This window comes from Carlito syrichta, unplaced genomic scaffold, assembly GCF_000164805.1.
Source record: "Carlito syrichta isolate Samal-C Ts95f unplaced genomic scaffold, Tarsius_syrichta-2.0.1 Scaffold256397, whole genome shotgun sequence".
NCBI classification, from domain to species: Eukaryota; Metazoa; Chordata; class Mammalia; order Primates; family Tarsiidae; genus Carlito; species Carlito syrichta.
In genome coordinates this window covers 62,326-83,323 of record NW_007200493.1, presented here as the reverse complement: position 1 = coordinate 83,323, position 20,998 = coordinate 62,326, and the positions used below count along the sequence as shown (strand labels likewise).

Genomic DNA, 20,998 nt, shown 5'->3' with positions numbered 1-20,998 from the left:
GTATACCTAACCCTTAACTGTACCCCACAATTTTAAAATAAAAAATATGTTAAAAATAAATAAATTACAGCTGTTCAGTATTATTTCACTGTAGTTTTGATTTGCATTTCCCTACTGACTAATTATGCTGAACACCTTTTAATGGGCTGTTGGTCACTTGTATATCTTCTTTAGAGAAATGTCTATTCAAGTTCTTTGTCCATTTTTAATTGGATTATCTTTCTTTTGTTGTTATCTTGTAGTTCTTTAGACAATCTATATATTCAACCACTATCAAATATATGATTTTCAAATATTTTTTCCATCTTGCAGATTGTCTTTTCACATTCTTGATAGTGTCCTTTGATGCGCAGTTGTTTTTAACTTTGACAAAGTTTAATTTATCTAATTTTTCTTTTGTTGTTTGTGCTTTTGGTGTCATAGCTAAGAATTATCAAATCTAAAATCATGAAGATTTGCCCCTATGTTTTCTTCTAAGAGTTCATGGTTTTTATCTCATGTTTAGATTGTTGATTCATTTCGAGTTAATATTTGTGTATAATGTGAGATAAGGGTCCAACTTCATTTTTTTTTACATGTAGAAATTTAGTTGTCCTTGCACCATTTCTTAAGGAGACTATTCTTTCCTTCATTGAATGGACTTAGAATACTTGTCAAAAATAAATTTTCCACGGCCACTGAACTACAGTCTGGGTGACAGAGTGAGATTCCAACTCAAAAAAAAAAATTTTTCCATAGATATATGAGTTTATTTCAAAACTCTTGATTCTATTCCATTGATATATATGTCTATTCTTAAGCCAGTACCACACTGTTTGGATTACTGTAGCTTTATAGTAAGTTTCAAAATCTTCTTCTTAAAAGTTATTTTGACTGTTCTGAGTCCCTTGCTATTCCATATGCATTAGAGAATCAGTTTTTTATTTTGCAAAAAAAAAGTCATTAAAATTTTGATAGTGATTGTATTACAACTGTGGATCAAAGATTCTTAAAATTTAACAACAATTAAAGAAACAAAGTTTAAATGAGCATAATATTTGAACAGATACTCACCAAAGAAGACATACAGAGGGAAAGTAAACATGAAAAGAAGTTCAACATTATATGTCTATGGGGAATTGCTAATTAAAACAATAATGGCACACCACTACACATCAATTAGAATGATTAAAATTCAAAAAACCAGTTGCTGGAGTGGATGTGGAGCAAGAGAAATTCTCATTCACTACTAGTAGAAATGCAAAATGGTGCAGCCACCTTAGAAAACAGTTTAGCAGTTTCTTGCAAAGCTAGGTATAATCTTACCATATGATTCAGTAATCGTATTCCTATGTACTTACCCAACAGATTTGAAAATTTATGTCCACACAAAAACCCACACAAGAGTATTTGTAGCAACTTTATTTATAATCACCAAAAACTGGAAACAATCAAGCTGTTCTTCAATAGGTAAATGGAGAAACAAACCGTGGTACAGACTATTCGGTGATAAAAAGAAACAAGTTCTCAAGCCATGAAAATGCATGGATGAAACTTAAGTGTGTATTTATAAGTGGAAGAAGCCAGTCTGAAAACGCTACATACTTGATGATTCCAATTGTGTGGCATTCTAGAAAGGTGAAACTGTATAGACAGCAAAAATGATCAGTGGTCGCCAGAGGTTTAGAGAAGGAAGGAGGGATGAATAAGTAAAGCCCAGGGAGTTTTTAGGGCACTGAAACTATTTTGTATGATACTGTAGTGGTTGATGCATGACATGATGACAAAAGTCAAAACCCATAGGACTTCACAGCACAGAGAATGAACCTTAATGTATCCATATTTTTAAAAAATTATTTAGTAGGTAGGGGAATCCCAGAAAGGAATGCAGACTATGACAAGAGAATCTAACTGCACTACAAACATACGTAACAATCTCAGTGAAGAGGGTAGAGGGAAAGAGTGTTGACTTAAGTAACTTTGGAAATGAATGGGGTTTGTTAGGCTGCACATAGCCACTGTACTCTGAACTGCACAAAACCCCACTGTACTCTAGTTTATAATGTTGTTTCCCACTGTGGTCCAGATTAGCAATTTTGACACCTGCTGTATATGTATACGAGAATCGAGCAATTGAGCAAATAAATGGCAGATAGTGAGAGCCAAGTATTTTACTGCCGGGGTGGGAATTTGTAGATCAGCAAGGTAATGGGACTAAAATGATCCATGTGGTCATGAGTGAGAATTGGAGACATTAGTAGGAACTTACGTTTAGCTTAATACAGGTTCAGATGGTTAAATATAGATATGTACTTATACTCAAGTTTTAGTATACACATATTTATATTCTTTCTCTGTCAGCTGGGAGGGGCTAGAAATGAGCAAGGAGCACAAGTAGTTACTAGTGCCTAAATCTTGCTCCAATAAGGCATTAGAGCTCCTGGAAGAAATGACTTATTCTAAAACCAGGGCAGGGAATATGCAAGAATGACATCTTGTAGTGCCAGAAGGTAAGGAATTGCTAAAAACAAACAAAAAGCCCAGTACCGCTACATTATGGGAATAGGTCAAAGGGACACAGGAGCCCGCTGAAAGTGTTCTTGCAAAGTGTAACTTTGTCAGACTGGGAGCAATTTGAGTGACAAAATAAATAAAGCAGTATTGGCTTAAAACCCAAAGTCTAAAAAAAATACTCATGAGTCCATTCTAATATAAACAAATGATTGAACAAATTTAAAAAATGATGGTGAAGAGACAAATTTCCCTGACTGAGAATTCCAAAACAGGATTAACTTTACAGTAGAGAAAGCTGACTAGCAGGACCTCAGTCAGGTGATCAGGGTCCATATCAACAGTGATAACCATGTTGGTTTTGTGTACCCTTGGTCTGATGTGATGGAAATGGCACTCTATCTCTGTGATCTTCCTCCAGAAACCCATATCCATAGTCTAATCATGAGAAAAACATTGGACAAATTCCAGTAGAGGAGTAGTGTACAAAAAATACCTGACCAGTTCCCCTCCAAACTGTCAAGGTCATCAAAAACAAGAGAAATATGAGAATATGTTGGAGCCAAGAGGCACCTAAGAAGCCATGAAGACTACACATAATACAGGATCCTGGATGGCATTCTGGGACAATAAAAAAAAAGGTTAGAAAAAACTAAGGAAATCTGAATAAACTACAGGTCTTAGTTAATAATAATGAGTCACTATTGGTTCAGTGACTCTAATGAATATATCATACTAACGTAAGATGCTGAAGAGGTTAATATGGAAACTGGGTGAAGGAGTATATCAGAACTGTACTGTCACCTCAGTTTTTCTATAAATCTAGAACTGTTCTAAAAATAAAATGTGTTTTTTAAAAACAGAAACAAAATTAAAAATTGATGATATAGATTATTTTCCACATGAGGAAATTGAAGCTCAAAAGTAACAAAGTAACTGGCCCAAGATTATCAGATCATTGTCCTACTGAAATAGCAGAGGTGGGATTTGAGTCGCAGCCTTTTCTAGTACGTCACACTGACTTTCTTTGCCTGTCTGTGGATAGGACCCCTTCAGTTCCTCGGCTTCCTACGTTTCCATTTATGTGTGTGTTTTTTTCTTGTTCTTCCCAGGGGATGGCCTTTACACTTGAAGAAAGGCTGCAGCTTGGAATCCACGGCCTAATCCCCCCCTGCTTCTTGAGCCAGGATGTCCAGCTCCTCCGGATCATGAGATACTACGAGCGGCAGCAGAGTGACCTGGACAAGTCAGTGCCTAACGTCCATTCTCTCTGCCCAATCTTTGGGCTGAGCAGACTGCTTTCCATGGTCCTCAGAGACTTTTCTGGGAATTCTCAAACTAGGAGAGGCTGAGGGCCCAGAGAGATGCCAAACCCAGCCCTGCCTTCTAAAGGAGTGATGGTCTCCCTGGGATGCAAGGCTTGTTAAGATTGAGGCACAGCTGACGTGTCCTGGGAGAACTGAGAAGGGAAACCGCATTCCAACCAGTAGAACCTGGGAGGGCCCCTGGGAAGTGGTGGGAGCTGAGTTGGCCCAAGAAGTACTGACAAGACTTTCAGACACCAGTGGGGTTTGGGAGGGTGTTTCACTGAGAAGGAAGAGGTGAAGCAAAGGGGCAGACACAGGTATGTTAAGGAAGTGGCTCGGGTCCTGGAATAAAGGGAATGTGGTGGGGGAAGGGGAAATGGACGGAGGATATCTTGGGTCAGACTCAGATGTCATATGTTAGAGGCATGGGTGGCCATTAATAACTCTGCCCCTTCTCTGAGTTTTCTCGGTGGAGATATAGACACAGAGCCAGTAGGGAATCATAGGTCAGCTTCATTAGCTTCACTGAAGAAGGTAGTCACTTCCCAGTTCACATGGCTATGAGTTGGCACTGGCAGGATTTGAACACAGCTAGTTCCAGAGGCTGTGCTTTTTCCCTTTTTTTTCACTTCTCTGCTATGCCATAGCTATGAGGCAGCAGAACCTAGTGACTATAAGACTAGACTCCAGTACCAGACTGAGTTCAAGTTCATATTCTAATTCTTAAAAGCAAAAATAACTTAGCCTCTCTGGGCCACTCTCCATCTGTACAATGAATTTTTTAAAGGTACCTGATGCATAGGGTTATTATGAAGATTAAATGCATTTGTATTTGTGATGTAATTAGAACAGTGTCTGGCACATACTAGGTACTATGTTAGAGGTTCTAGCAGAAATATCGGAAGGTCAGGGATCCTCCTGTGTATCCATAGAACTAAATGGCTACGACTGGGTTCTTGAGGATATGGCTGTCTCCCTAGAGGCAGCAGCATGTCAGGCTTTTTCTGTGCACCTCCCCCGTATACCATCCATTGCCTCACAGTGGTAGTGAGCATGCAAGTCTCTGCCCACACCCCTACATCCTACTCCTACAGCACTAAACTCAAAGAATATTACATTAACTCCAAGGCCATACTGCAGCCAAGGTGAAATATTCTCTCTCAAATGGGGTGTAGCCAAGTCATTCTGAAGACCAACCAGAAATTAAACAATGAATTCAACCAATTGACCATACCCCACCCCTAGAATATCATTATGCTATTGCATTCATTAATGTCCATATAATAACATAATCGACTGTCTTGCACACTGGTTGAGAGCACAGATTCCAGAGCCAGACTACTTAGGTTTAAATCCCTCCTCTGCCATGAGATCTTGGGGGAGTTAATTTATCTCTATATTAGTCTTCTTGCCTCTAAAATAGCAAGAATTATAGTATCTACCTCACAAGTTGTTGGAAGTTTCAAAGGAGTTGATGTAAAATATTTAGGACAGTACATACACCATGTATAATAATGAGTAACATAAGCAGGACATTCTCTTGACATTTCAGAGATGTCGAAATTCATGCTCAGGGCAGATGGGCAACTTGACCCTGAACATGCCATTGTAGCCGAGCAGGAGTGGGAGCCCCGGGCCTTCACGCAGCATGGCCTCTGTCCTTTCCACTCAGAGACATGGAGGACCTGTGTACTGCCTCATGTGAGCTCAAGTGGACAGCTTACTTCTTCTCTCCCTTCCCAAGGTACATCATTCTCATGACCCTCCAAGATCGGAATGAGAAGCTCTTCTACCGAGTGTTGACCTCAGACGTAGAGAAGTTCATGCCGATTGTGTACACACCCACCGTGGGGCTGGCCTGCCAGCACTATGGCCTGACCTTCCGCAGGCCCCGGTGAGCCACATGGGGTGAGGGCTTAGGGAGGGGTTTTCTCACAGAGGGGAATACACAACTTCTTTTCCTCAAGGCTAACACTTGATTGGGTCAGTAGTCCAACAAAGAGGCATTTGATTCTAAGCACTTGCTCAGGAAAATGACCCCTTAAGCAGAGAAATGAGCTGTAAGAGTAGCTAGCAAGGGGGTATCAAATCTTCTCCACCTCCCAATAATAAATGCCCAATATGCTCTGAGTTGGCATGAGAGACAGTTCAGATTGTTTTTCTCTCATTATCTACCTATCACCTCCCCCATTCCCTCTGGTCTTCTCCAGTGTGCCAACAGCTCTCCTGCCAATTCAGGCCAATGAATAATGGAGTGTTGGATACCAAAGGCCGAATTCTTTTGCCGTCTCAAAGAACCACTATACCTTCCTTTGGGCTTGACTCAGATTCCACTTAAAATATCATTTTATTAAGCAAAGCTTTGGCACTGCTTTTTCTTTCAGAGCCAAAAAATTTCAGGCAGTATTCAAAAGAAATCACTTGCATGTTTTTTGTTTTATATTTTTGTTTTTCCTGCATGATGAGTTCAGAATATACATTAAAGAAAAAAATGAAAAACATGGGAAGATTTTCCAAGAGTCCTTGGTGGAATGTGCCTAATCATTATAAATGCACAGTTCTAACCTTATGATAAAAGAGCTGCCTGGGTTTATTATACATAATAGAACATTGTTCTAGTCTGTGTGAGAGTATATAAATATGCAACATACTGTGCACAGATGTGTAATTTACATTTATATAAAATTTATAAATCAGTGTTTTTAAATCATGTGTTGCATGAGAAACATGTAATCATGGGTTTAGAACAGCTTTTGTTAATTTGGAGAGACAATCTTCTAACTTGGAAGCCAGCATTCGTGTTGAGAATTGCAAGAGGAATACAGAGTGTTCTGGACTCCTGTTCTCTTTCTTCCCGGGTCCCACTGTTGCCATTAGCAAAGCTAGCACACGATCATCTTGACGGCAGTGTGTCCAGCTATTGCAAAACACATCTTCATCACTCAGAACAGCCAAGGTTTGGGAATCATACAGGGGACCACTTATGTCAGGACCTGCCTCTTTCAACAGAAAGGAGACTCCCATCCTCTCACTTTCATTCCTGAAACTAATAGTGGCAGAGAAATTGGGAGTGATGGTATGTTTCTGAAGGATACAGGACCCTATTTACCTCCCTGTTCCAACTCAGAAATGGTCCTTCCTTCTCAGAGCAACTCGTGTCATTTCCTCCAAGGCTGTCGCCAGCCCCTGGGGCTTCAAGAATCAAGTCCAACACTTTGACAGAGCTAAAGCTATCACAGCCCATCTCCAAAATTACCAACATAGGTTCCAGCTATACTGATCTATCCACTGATCTATTGCGAGTACATAGATCAGTGGGTGTACACCAGACATTCTCCTCCATGTCTTTGCACACATGTCCCAAGTTCCTAAATTCTCCCCTTTCCTCATTCTTCACCCTTTACAATTCAGGTTATCCTCAAGGCCCACCCCCAGGGGTCAGTTTCTCTGTGGTGCTCTCCCTGACCTCCTCAGGCTCAACTGACTGCTCCTTTCTCAGTTTTCCCATAATGCATCACATATACTTCTACTCTGTGGGTTTTTTTCTTCTTGTTTTATGTTTTTAGTTATTCTATTTAGTAGAACAGAAATTTCTGGAGGGGGCAGGAAACATGTTAGATCCATTTACATATATTCTAGACCAGTACTTAGCAAGTAATTGTCACTGGATTAGGAAAATAATGTTGTTCACTCACTGTGAAGAACAGAGCCTGTGCAGTCAGCCCTGAGTTTTAATCTCTGATACAGTTTGTTGTCCCCTCCAAATCTCATGTTGAAATGTGATCTCCAGCGTTGGAGGTGGGGCCTAGTGGGAGGTGACTGCCTCCATGGAGGCAGATCCCGCATGAATGGCTTTGTGCCGTTTTTGGTGGTCATTAGTGAGTTCTCATTCTCTTCATCACCTCCCCCTCCTTTTGCTTCTGCTATTGCCATTGTGGCACGCCTGTTCCCTCTCTGCCTTCCACCATGATTGTAAGCCTCCTGAAGCCCAGCAGATGTCAGTGCCATGCAGAACCATAAGCCAAAATAAACCCCTTTCCTTTATAAATTATTCAGCCTCAGATATTCCTTCATAGCAATCCCAAGTGGACTAATGCAGTCTTCTTGACTTTGGGCAAGTTTCTTATCTCCTCTCAGCCTTTATTTCTACATTCATAAAATGGAGGTAACAATACTATCATGAGAGTAAATGATATAGGATGGATCAGGTACCTGGCATAAGATTGGAACTAGATAAATGTAGTGTCTCTTTCACTGACATTTCAGAAGAGTAACTATTGTAGGAGGAAGATGTAGAGTCATATTATACACATGCATTTTTAAATACTGTTTTTATAAAGAACATTGAGTCACAGAACAAGTAACAAACTAACATTTTTAACTGAAGGTAAACCAAACCTAGTGTTGTGCAAACATACAGGATTTTGCTCTTCCAGAACCACTGTTTTCTGGAGATTCCCTCTATCTCTTAAGTTATGGCTTACCGCTTTCTCTGGCAGGAACTAGAATCTTACAGAAATTCAAGGGCATTACACCCCCACCTCCCTTTGCCAGGGTGTGTGGAAGCCCTCACTCCACAGGCTCCTATGGACTAGATTGTGGGTTCAGTTGGTTTCAAGTAAACTAGCATCAGAGTCAGGATCCCATGTATGCCACAAGCTAATGAAAGTAGAATTTGCCTTCAGAGCCTACTCTAGAATCCAGGGAAACAACCAGAATTGAATTTGAGGTGCTGAACATCTGTGGAGCAACCACTAGGTGCTGGGCATCATGCTAAACTTGATGAGGTTACCCCAAAGAACACAATACCGTTCTTGACTTCATGCCATTCACCAGCACAATGAGAGGCCAGGATATAATATTATAAGTTAAATATAATAAAAGTGAAAAGGAAATAAGTGATTTAACAGCTACAAAAAATTATAGGAATACCAGGGGGGACTGAAAAAAAACCCTGAGTTATCTTTTGGAGTGTGGTCCCCTTGTAGTACAGGCTTCCCTGGCGAGGTACGTGTTCTAGGAACCCATCTGTATCAGAGTACCAGCTAGTACGGTTGTGAAAGGCTGCATCCGGCTTCAGTTAATATATTTTTGGGGGGTGATTCTTTTAACGTGTTTGCCCATTTCATGATGGTGATTTACAAGCACACCTGCCCACACCACACAGAATGTTCAGCAGTTTTTGACCAAAAATGTCAGGACCCCAGTGCCCCCCCCTCCCTATTCACACAATCTCACTCCCCCAGACTTTTTTTTTTTCTCTCGAATGAAAAAGTCCTCAAAGGGAAATGTGTTGTAATGTGGAAGAGGTGAAACAAAAAAAGGCAGAAGCACAAAAAGGCATCAAGATTGATGAGTTCAAAAACTGTTTTTAGCCGTGACAATTACTGGCTAAGGACTGGTCTAGAATACACAAATGAATCCAACGTGTTTCCTGCCCCTCAGTAGGCATATTGCATCAAACGGAGAGTACTTTGAAGGCAACTGAAGTTTAAACATGTAAAAATAAATGCACAATTTTTAAAAAACAAATTCTGGGGTTTGTGGGGTCCCCCTTGTACAAGAAAAAGGGAAATTTATTTTCTTGGGAGGCAGCAGGGATACTTCACAGACGAGATGACATTCAGGCTGGCCCTCAAAGTTATTTCCATAGGTAGAGAGAGAGATAAGGATCATTCCAGAGAAGGGCTTGATTTTATAGGCTTCATAGTCAGCTGGGCGGTCAGCTCACTTGGGTACCTCCGCATCATCTGTGCCTGGAAAGGAAAGCAAAGGGAGGGCTGTAGGCCTTTACATGTGCTAGATTATAACAGATCCTCCCAATGTCTTGTATGGTTAGTTTGGTTACAATATCTCCAATTTACAGTTGAAAAAACTGGTGGCCAGAGGAAAGGAACTTGTCTAAGATCACATAGCGAACAGTTGGTGAAATCAGAACTCTGACTGTGGAATCAAGGAAATCTGTGCCAAAGAGGTGACATTTGAGCTGGGCCTTCAAAGATGCACACAAAGAACTGAGACAAGTGTTTGTCTACAGTGATCCAAGCATGCCCATCTCCCATCTCCTGTTGGCTACAATGGATGGCCTCAGGAACCTCATGATGGGTGAAACAGGAGAGGAGAGGGGCTGGGGAGAACTCACAAGTGGATCCACCCAACCAAGAGGAAGTCCTTGTCTCCTTCACTTCACCAGAGGGTTGGATTAAAGGAGAGCTGATTCAAACTCATATCCACTGGTGGTTCTCCAGGGGTCAGTGATGCCCAGAGTGGGTTCCATGTGGATGAAAACTGGGCTCTGCCAACCACTTGTGCCCAGAGAGCCAGGTCAGCCCTGGGTTGGAAAGCAGAGGAAGCTACAGAGACTGAGCATGTAGTGTGATAAGCAGGCATGCGACGGTCCCTTCAGGGAACCTACAGATGGACTGGAACCAGCAGAAAAGCAGAACATCTGCTTACAGAAGGCCAAGTTCTATCTTAAAATCTTTACATATCCTAAGGAATTTAGTTATCACAATGCCCATAAGAGATAGTCCTATCATCACCCCATTTGCTGATGGAAAAACTGAGGCACAGAGACATGACTTACCTACCTCACACAATTTATAACCAAGAAAGCTAGGACTCAGTCCATGCAGTCTGAACCACCACCTCTTATTGTTTAGGACTGTGTGCATTAGGTGGGCATTCAGGGTGGGGTGTCCTTGCAGCTCTAGGAACTTTTGACTGCCCGGAGGTCTCAGGTGGGGATCGCTAGATACCATTTCCAAAGCCTGTCCTGGGAGGAGCTGATCCAGCCAGGTCCTGGGGCCTGCAGCTGGGTGAGGCGAGGCAGGCTCAGGCAGAATGAGCCGTCTTCTTGGATTAGTCCCTCACACTCTTGGTACAGACTTCCCACATATGTTTTGCACAAACCCTTCTTCAGATGATTATCCAATTAAGTTATTTGACATGTGACATTCTGAGCTGTTGCTCTAGGATTCCATCTGGCTGCTTTCCAGGTATCGACTCCACACCTGCCTTGCTCCTGAGGGAAATGAGACTTTGGGCTCCACCCCAGCCCTGAGCTGCGTCGCCCTTGCTTGGAATGGCTTTAAGGATTAGCATCTGAAGGGAGGACAGCCCTGAGGCCAAGAAGGAGTCAGCACCTTTGCCTTCTCAGTTTCTGAAATGATAAACATTCCTGTCAGGTTCCCAGGAACAATGAAGTCCTCTGTGGAAGGGTCTGGCCCCCCACCAAAGCTAATTAGGTCCAGCTGATGCTAAAATTGAGCCTCCAACACGCTTGGTGCACTGCATCACCTCACAACCTGGAAGGAGACGCCCAAGTATTTCAGGGGGTACTTGTGCGATCCTGGGCAGATAAACACAGCAGAAGGTTTTCAGCTCTGCTGGAGCCTCCCCTGCCCCTCCCCTAGCACGTGCCTCCATTGGCCTAGCTCAAAGGAATGCTCCCTGAGTGTCACTAGTATGTGACTCCAAAGAGATGAAAGCCAGAGGTGAGGCCAGGTGGAAGCCTGGGCTAGAACTCAACCCAGAGGTGGGGTGCAAGGAGGAAGTCAATAGGGTACTGAGTGTTGGTGAAGACTGTCCCTTTTCCAGGCCACCACCCTCTTGGCCAGCCCTGTCTTCACACTCCTCATCCTCCTGGAGCAATGTGCACACACCTAACAATTCCCAGTTTCATTGTGAGGGTCCAACCTCTACAGGTGGTGGTGAAAGGCCCCAGCCAGCCACGAGGAACCCGCCCCCTCCAAAGGCTAAGCCTAGGCATGGCCCCCACCTAAAATGGCACTCCCGCCTAAGAAGGCGCCCGGACAAACTAACATGGAGGCTCAGACAAGGCTCTCCGAGTTCTTCTTCCACAACAAAGCCCACCGTTCCCGCGCCCGCGAAAGCCCCTGCCAATTCCAAAAATACCTCACCTGCCGACCAATAGGTAACCGACAGGTTGCTTTAAATTTCTATAAAACCTGCCACACCCCTGCTTCCATGCCTTAACGGGTGTTGAGTCTCACTGCGCGCCACCGTCTTTCAGGTGGAAGTGTGAAAGGAAACATTATTTGTGACACTTGTTAGAGATGGTAAGGCAGACTTCATTCAGGGGTGGGAATACAGAAAGAGGAACCACTGCAACAGGGTCTTGCAGTCAGGGAGAGAGACTGGACTCAACTCTGACTCTAGCAAGGACCCATGGGGATTGATAACCAAAAAACAGGGTGGGGGTCAGTGGGCGGAAAATTCCTAGGCTAAAACATGAAAAATAAGAGGATTCTGGTTAAACTGATCTGATGAGAACATTACCGAAGGCAGGCCAGGGTCACAAGATATTGAGGGGGGCTAAGATCACAAAGGTAGGTGATTTTCATGCTAAACTGGCTTAACAGGACTTGCCCTGACTGGATTCTACAAGGGTAGAGAGGGAAGCCCAAGGTCTGGCCTCGACAAAAAGAACTCAGGAACCTGACTAAAGTTTTGCTCGAAGGAGAGTTTTTGTCAGAGGGCTGGGATGTGGGTAGTGGAAAGAGCACAGACTTTGAAACCAGGCTTAGCTTTGAATCTGAGCTCCTGATGACTTCTGATGATTAATTTATCACCTCCTCAATCTCCTCATGTGTAAAATGGGCACAATACCTGTTCCCACGGCTGCTTGGGAGGATTCTGTGAGATTCCAAAAGTAAAGGGCCTGAGCCTAGTAGATGCTTAGCAGCTGTGAACTTCCTGCCCCATCACCCCCAGGATTTGTCATCTGACTCAGTCACCATATAGCAAGCCTGCTGAAGGCATTCCAGCCCTCTGAAATACCACCAAACTCTGTTGTTTGATTCATACCTTAAATCATCTGTCCTTGAGCTTAACTAGCAGAACCACTAGCGAGTATATGTGAGGAATATACTCGCTAAGCAAGCAGGCCGTGATTAGTTAGAAAGTTGAAAGTTGAGGCTGGGAAGTGGGGCTAGGTGTTACGGAGCTGGAGGCTCTGCTGAAAGTACCTAAAGATTTATTTGGATTTTGGACAAGGTCAGTAGCCCTTGTCCGAAAGCCAAACTGCTATCTTTCTTATCTGCAAACAGGTGGGGTTCTGCACACAGGCCAGTAACGTGTATGTAGGATACTAGCAGTTGCCATTTAGTGAATGTTTGCAAAGCTCATGATGGGGTGCTAGGCTAGCTACTTCCTATATGTTATGTCTGAGCCCTACAACAACCCACAAGGTGCTTATTCTTTTACTTAGATGAAAACTAAGGCTACTTTATCTAAAACATCACAGCTAACCCAGAACCAAGTTCCTGTGTGATTCCTGAATTTATAACCCAGCTTCTTGTGACCCTGGTCAACATGATGCCATGTGCATTCTGGCCTTCACATAAACTCCCTTTCCAGACAGGTCTGTACACAGAGGGACACACACACACACCAGAGGGACAGTGTACCATGTTGAACAGAGCACTGGGGCTGGAGTCAGAGGTAGTGGATCAGCTCCCCCTACCATGTGGCCTTGGAGCCAGGCTACTCGACCTCTTCAAGCTCAGATTGTAGGAATCAGCCACCTTGAAGGACATTGTGAAGGTCAGATGAGCTAAATGCAAGTGAACATGCTTAATTAATTGTGAAGTTTCTCATAAGCGTAAAGGGGTATACTTTTTTGGTTTTGAGTTGGAGTCTTACTCTGTCTCCCAGACTGGAGTGCAGTGGTATGCTCCTGGCCACCACAGCCTTGACCAGCTGGGCTCCGGCAATCCTTGCTCCTCAGCCTTCCAAGTAGTGAAACTACAGGTATGTGCTACCACATCCGGCTAATTTTTAATTTATTGTAGAGACAAGGGCTCACCAAGTTGCCAGGGTGGGTCTTGAACCCACAGGCTCAGGCAATCCACTCGCCTTGGCCTCCCAAAGTGCTGGAATTACAGGCGGGGGGTGTACTTTTTAACCTCTTCTTCTCCTCATCCCAACCCCATAAAAGAGTATGTTAAGGCTAATATTCACCTCCTTGGGGTTTCCTTCTTCCTGTTCAGTGAGGCTACTGAACCTCGTTCTGTTGCACTGGAACCTTTTTTCTTCCACCACCTCCACTTGGTAGTCCCACATATAGAGGAAGAGAGGGAGGGAGGAAGGGAAACCCATGAAACTAGTGGGACACGAATTACATGCCGCTGCTTCCTAAATACTCACTAGCACCCATTTCCAACCATAAACAGGCCCAGTGGGTATCAACACCTTTATCAAAGTCACTCTGGAAAACAAAGACAACATTGTCTCAGTAAATGAGAAGACTCCTGACACCCAGGGCAGTGTTTGAGGACATCACAATATGATTCCAACCCAGCTGTCAGCTGATTGGGATGCATATGTACACACATACTCTCAGCACAACTGGAAGGCAGGCAGAAAGCAAGGACTAGTAGCATCATCAGTCAGCCTCCTGCCTGATCCCAGGGCACCAAAGCACTGATTCCTTTGGCCAAGATTGTTTATCATACAATTCTACCCAGACTCCTATGCCAAACTCTTTCAGCTGTGCTACTGGAAAACTTCCTTGAGTAGAGCAAGCTCAAGGTCTGCAGCTGGGTCTGGTTAGCTTCTCATCTGGCTCTTTCAGCCCCTTAGCCTTGGCTATTATGGAAGAGCACTGGGTTAGGAGTCAGGAGATCTGAGTTCTAACCCTTACCACCCGCTTTCTGTCTATGACTCCTTAGGCAAGTCACTTAGCTCATTAGCCTCTAATAAGAATGGTAGAGTTAGGCTACATGGTTTCTGTGATCGCTTCCAATTTTAACACTTGATGACCTAATAATCCAAATTCTATATCCAAGTTAGAAATGAGATCTTTAAGTGAGCCGTGGTTACATTATGTGACTGAGCCCATTTTCTCACCTGTGAAATTAAGAGGGTAGAGTTAGAACAGTGATTCCCAGTCCTGGCTGTGCATTATAAGTATCTGGGGAGCTTTAAATCAGAATCCCTGAGGAGAAGCCCAGCCACCTTTAGTTTTCAGAGCTCTAAAGAGGATTCTAATAGGCAGCCAGGACTGAGAACCATTGAGCTGGGTGATCTCTGAAGTTCCTTCCCAGTTCCTGGGACTTTTAGGGAGTTGATAACATGCATCCTAGCTTGGAAGTGTACTTGAAGATTAGAGTCATAGTAAGATAGCAGAACCTTCATCTCCAACGCTTCAGCAAGATAAATCGCTGAGCCCCACAGCCAGGTTCCTCCATGTCTCCATCCACAGGGTTGGTGGGGTCGGGGAAAGTTTCACATATGCTGTCTTCCTCCTTCCCCCAATTTCCTTCGGAAGCTGCTATCACTAGACAGAAGGCTCTCCCAAGCTGCATTCTCATTCTCTTGCCTCCCCTGTGTAATTACTCACCTTATAATGGTAACATTACACTGCCCACTCTCCAATGTCAATAAATGATTAGGTGGGAGCAGATATCAACCTGAAGGGTGCCTTATCATTTGGGTGACTAAGTGGCCCGTGTAGCCTGGCTCAAGTGATGAGCTAGGCCTGTTGGAGTTCTTTTCAGGAATTTAAACTGAGACATAGAAGTTATATAGTTAATTCAATTGGGAAGGGAAATTAAGGCAAAAAATGGATTCTATGATTTAGATTTTAGAGTCAGGTCATGGTGGGCCAATGGCAGATGCCAGTTATGAAGGAATAGAAAAAAGAACAGGAAGTAAAGGAACAACCCTGTGGAGAGAGGAGATAAAGGCAGAGAGAACGATTGGTCCCCAGAGCTGACTCAGTTCATCATCAGCTATCCACTCCAGTTCCTGTTCACAACTCTACAAGAAACCCACTTTCTCCAGAGGTAACTTAAGCGAATCTCTGCCTTCGATAACTAGAGGAGCCAAACTGAAAAAGAACTATGAAATCAGGTGGATCTAATTAGTAAGTGGATCCCCTTGTTAATAGGTTGGAGGGGGCTAACAGATTAAAGTAGGCATCTTGAGCTTTAGTATGCATTAAAGTCACCTGGAGGGCTTGTTCAAACATGCTCAGCAAGTCTAGGATGGGGCAAAGAATTGATATATCCAACAAGGTCTAGGTGATGTTGATGCTGCTGGCACAGGACCAGCTTTGAGAACCATGGATTAAAGGCTGGTGAAATGTAGTTCACTGCAAAATGAGTAGACATGAGCTGAAGGAAGCAGAGGGAGTAAGCACTTTCAGGCCCCACTGTGCATGAGTAGAAAGAGGCGGAAGCCATGCAATATGGTTTCTAGTCCCAGCTCTTGTCACCAACTAGCCATGTGACCTTCTGTAAATCCCTCCCCCTTTCTGAGCCTCACTCTGCTCACCTATAAAATCAGGATTTTACTAGGTCATCTCAGGGATTCCACCAACCTTTGTGGTCTCTAATTTTTCAAACAGATTAGTGCACTGTGGCTATAAATTTGCCTCTAAGATTTTTGGCATGTAAGGCAGGAACATGCAAAAGTGAATGGAAACACATACTTTTCATTTTCTGACAAGAAAAAGCTTGCAGGCTTATCTGCAGGAGTGCCACTTTTGCTGAGAGCTCTGATTCACGAATGGGCACCTTCCCAGACAGACCAGCTGGGCAACCCAGGATCTGTCATGGATTGTGTTTGGTGGAGTGGCTTGGGAATTGATGCTGGAATAGATTTAAGGAAGGTGGCATGAGGAATCCTTCCAAAACATGAGACTGTTCAGCTGTTATTTGACATAAATGTCACATGGAGTATGTTAAATTGTACCTAGATCCCACATTGCTGAAAAACGCTTTGGAACAGAGAAATGGAGGAAAGAAGGAACATTTATTTTTGTATCTGAAATACATGGATTTCAATTGCTATGGGAATTATTCTTTTTTAAGAGGAAGTTTTAAGCTTTGCATGCAAAAAAGTGAGTTTGTACTTAAGTGCATGTGACCTGCCTGAGTCTTTAGCATCCAAAAGGAGCGGCTGGCTCTGTCGGGAGGTCAGAGGACACTCCCTAGCCATCCATGAGTTTGTGTGGGAGTGAAGGTGGGCAGCCCCACATAGATACTAACGTTATACTTTCCTTACTTAAACTGGAGACAGATGAACTTTATTAACTAGAACAGGATGTTCTGGGTTTGACTTCCTTTAGCCAAAGGCAGATTTCCCTGGCAATTTAAACAAACTGACTTTTGTTTCTTTTTTATCTGGCTCTGTCCTTTTCCTCCTTTGTTCCTGGCAATTCCAGCCATGGTGATCAAAAGCTTAGGTGTGGGGAGAATTTCCTTACTCTGGGAAGGACATACATACATAGGAGCCCGAGTTGAGTACACTATTCCTCAGATAACCTTGAGGTCCCATTAACCTGTAGAATGCACTAAAGGTTGTGTTTACTCACACTGAGTTTCTTTCCAAAAGAGTGGCTTCTTAGGAGAAACTGCAAGCAGCGCAAATGTTTTGAAATGTTCTGTGCTAGAGGAAAAGTAAAGGATTGTTGAAAACGGAAGACTGCCTTGCTGGAAAAGGACCCACCACCAGCTGGCCAGCTCCTAAAAACCATTTAATTCATTTCCTTGTATTAGTCCATTATACCTACAGTGTAGGTATCCCTTCAAATTTTCTTTGTGCCCTGGAGTGGTAACACTGAAAATTTTATCTATGAAGTGGTTTCTTAGAGACTCTTAAGTCAGTATTTCCCAAGCCCATTGGGATGGGGATTTAGAAAGGATAAATTTTATCTCAAAGGGAGAAGGATGAGGAAGGAATAGATTAAGATGTCCTGTCTAGGGTGCTGGGAATAGAAACAAGGCTCATGCAAGGTGACCCAATGAGGTGTTGTCAGCATTGTCCAGAAGGTTACTGGCGGGGACACATGGAAAGATCAAAAGTGCAAAGAGTAAGGTGGGTGGTAGAAGATGGACATCTCCAGCTTCACACGATTTATATATGTTCTCCTGAATCACAAGTTTCAGGGGGAGGGGAACTATATGTTGTTCTTTCCTGTATCTCCTATGGTGCTGAGCATTGTATCTTTAAGCGTCTGCCGGAGAGAACACTTAAAAACCATCTTATGATCAGATTTAACAAGCACTGTTTAAGTGCCATCTCTATGGATGGTCTTCAGTGGATGGTACATGGAAGATCCAGATGGAATAAGGAAGCTTATTCCTGGTTTCCATTCATGAGGAGTTTATAGCCCAACTGAGAAAAAACAATTCTAAGCCAATGTGTGAAGTGTGGCACGAATTGTCTAGTTTGCTTTTTAAGTATTTAGGTAATTCATTGATAAGAAATCTCTAGTTGAATTGTTGGTTCTTGATCTAAACCTCAAGAGAAGGATTTGAATTCACCTTGGGAAGATGACCCAGCACAGTTCCTAGCACACAAATGTTTGTTGGATGAGTTCCAAGCAGAAGAACTGCATAGACAAGGCATGTGACTGGAACAAGCTCAGAAATCATAAACTCAGGACTGGCAGTGTAAGGGACACTGCTGTTTGCCACTTCCTCCTTCTTAACAACCCCAACTTTTTAGTTATCCGTCTTCCTCCAAATGGTTATGTGCTTTGAGAGTCTGGGCCCTTTCCAGAACCAGGCAATGGATCCTAAATCCCAACCAATCATAGTGGTCAGGTCCCCTTGCCAATGGTTAATTCAGGTGTAGACATGTGACCAAATTCTGGCCAAAGAGCTGTGAAGGTGATCTTCCAGAGTACTTCTGGTAAGGGTTTTGCTCATCACAAGAGAGCCCTCTTCTTCCCTGGACGAGTCCATGTTGCCTGGGATGCCTGGAACTGCAACAGTCATCCTGCAGCCCCAGGTAAAATGGCCCAAGGACCAAGCCTACAGTGTCAAGGATGAGAAAGTGGAAACTTGGAGAGCCTGGGTCTTTGGTGACATTGTCGAGCCACTTGATAAACAGATCCTGGAGCCACCTATATCTGGACTTGTTATATGAAACTGATTTCCTCTTTTCAGTCAGTTAATTCAAAGTTTTCTGTTACCTACAACTGAAAGCAGTTTCCCTTCCTGAGGGCATACTTGGGTTGCCTCTTTCATGGAACATGGCTCACATTTAATTATTCAGAGCTTCTAGTGCACCAGGTTCTCTTCTAGGGGATTCACTAGTATGGGCCCCACACCAACTGTTTGTGGTATGTAATGTTATTAGACCCATGTTTATGAAGAGGAAAGTGAGGCACTGAGAGTTAAAATACCCCAAAAGAGATGCATCTAGTACATGGTAGAACCATGATTCACACCCGGGCTCCAGAGTGCAGTAACTCTTTATTTGTTCCTTATCATGTCCTTCATTTCATAAGCCTCTTCTCTCTGGTGACAGCATCTATTCTCCAGGACAGAGGGCTGTCCACAAGTGCTGGGTGTGTAAGGAGATCATTTCACTCTCAGGATGAGGAGAGAAAGACTGGATGTAAGGCAAAGTGGGGAGTTTGAATTGGGTCAGTTAGGGATCTCCCCTACCTTTGAGTAGGGGAGAGTTGTCATGAAAGCTTTGAAGAGGATAATTCTCGGAGGATTAAAGAGGATTGCCCACTGGGAACTATCATATTAGCTGAAGCATGAGGAGGGAAGAGTCTGACGGTTTCCTGGTCATAGAAATGAGGCGTGGAAGCACAGGATGCCAAGAAAGAGGAGTCAGCAGAATGTAGAGATCAATTGGATGTGAAGGTGCTAGTAAGTGGAAGGGTTATCAAACTGTGAACTGTGTCATGGTAGACTTACAGTTGTGACAAGTTGAGCGTGGGCTCCAAAAATAGAACAGTGAGCTATATAATAACAACTACCATCTCCTTTTATTGAGTGGCCAGTGCTGTGATAGTCGAGTTGCCTTTATTATCTTTGAATCGTGCAAGAGCACTAAGAAGTGAGTGTATTATTTTCCTCAGACAGAGGTTCAGAGGAGGCAGAGACTTGCCTAAGGCCATGTGACAAGCAAATGGCAGGATTCAAACCTGAATCTACCCACTTCATATTGAAATCTGTCTAGTCTTACATTGTTAAAACTCAGCATTTCTGAATTGTGTGTGCTTCCACAAATATATCCCTTCCCCTCAAACAGCCAGAACAAAGGCAAACAGGTTCCTAGAATGAATGAATTTAGCAACAGGTATTTGCAGGAGTCCGTATTCATGTCTCAGGACTGGAGTCCCCTGCAGGGAGTTGGGGTGAACTGGGGCTCTGAATTGCCATGTCACATCACAGTGCCCAGTTAAGGAACCTCAGGAAGAAAGTTGGGGCTTGTGTCTTGGGCGGGTTCTTCATAACTGCACAGGCAGAGCCTTTTAGGCATACAGCAAGGATATGTCAAGCACTTCATGGGGCTCCTGCTCCCATCATTCTCCTTTCAGTTTGTGTCAGGATATTTAATGGTCACCACATTTTAAAAACCCTCAGCACAGCTTGTGGAGAACTCTAGCCAACACAGGTGCTACCTGTATGCCCCCTGCAACCTACTCCCGAACTCTCCCAGACAACTCCCAGCACTGGGCTCCAAGACAGGCTGAGGTATTTGCCTCCCAAGAGGCCTTTGAAAACAGAGTCAAATCTCTTTGGGAAATCTGATGTGGGAACAGATGGAATTAATTAGTTCTTAAGAGACCCTTGAGCTCTGCGTTTCTGCAGATTGACCTCCCCTTGCAGTATACACTGACAAGATCATGGTGTTAATCAATCAGCTCAAACCAAGACCAAAAGGAGAAGTGCCACCCTGCTCACAAGGGAGGGACACAAGTCAGTGAAATGGCAAACTAGAAGCCAGGCCTCCTGCCTCCTAGTCCTTAACTCTTTCCTCATCTCCACTGTGCACAGAGAGAGGTATTGCCTCCACTATTTGAATTAAACTTAATTTGCAATTATTGCTTACATTTATATAGCACCTCAAAGGTTTTAGGGTGAATTCAAATGCAATCATGCTAACTGCCCTGTGAAACTGACAGGACAGCTCCCTCTCCCATGAGGAGGTGGAGAATTCAAGAGGTAAGTGACTCCCCAAAGCTGTACAAATAGAAATAGAACTGAACCCAGGGTTTGAAGCTTTCTATTTGCCTCCAGAATTCTCCCTACTAATGGACTATAAACTTCTGATGGGCAGGAAACAAGTTTGGTTGTTCACCATTGTATACCCAGCACCCAACACAGCGCTTTCCACATAGTCCTTGTCACATGGAGGGAAGGATGGGAAGAAGCAGTGAACAGACAGAAGAAATCTGAAATCTTTTTTTTTTTTTTTTTGAGTTG

The 20,998-nt window shown here is 43.4% G+C and overlaps 1 protein-coding gene across 1 annotated transcript in view; it reads left to right on the top strand.

Moving 5' to 3' along the window:
* LOC103253895 (NADP-dependent malic enzyme, mitochondrial) overlaps positions 1–20,998 on the top strand; it is a 149,186-nt gene that overhangs the window by 87,710 nt on the left and 40,478 nt on the right. The window contains exons 2-3 of the mRNA XM_008052099.2: positions 3,603–3,736; positions 5,542–5,691. Coding sequence (XP_008050290.1) covers positions 3,606–3,736; positions 5,542–5,691 — 281 coding nt within the window. The 5' untranslated portion in view covers positions 3,603–3,605. The remainder of the gene's footprint in view (positions 1–3,602; positions 3,737–5,541; positions 5,692–20,998) is intronic.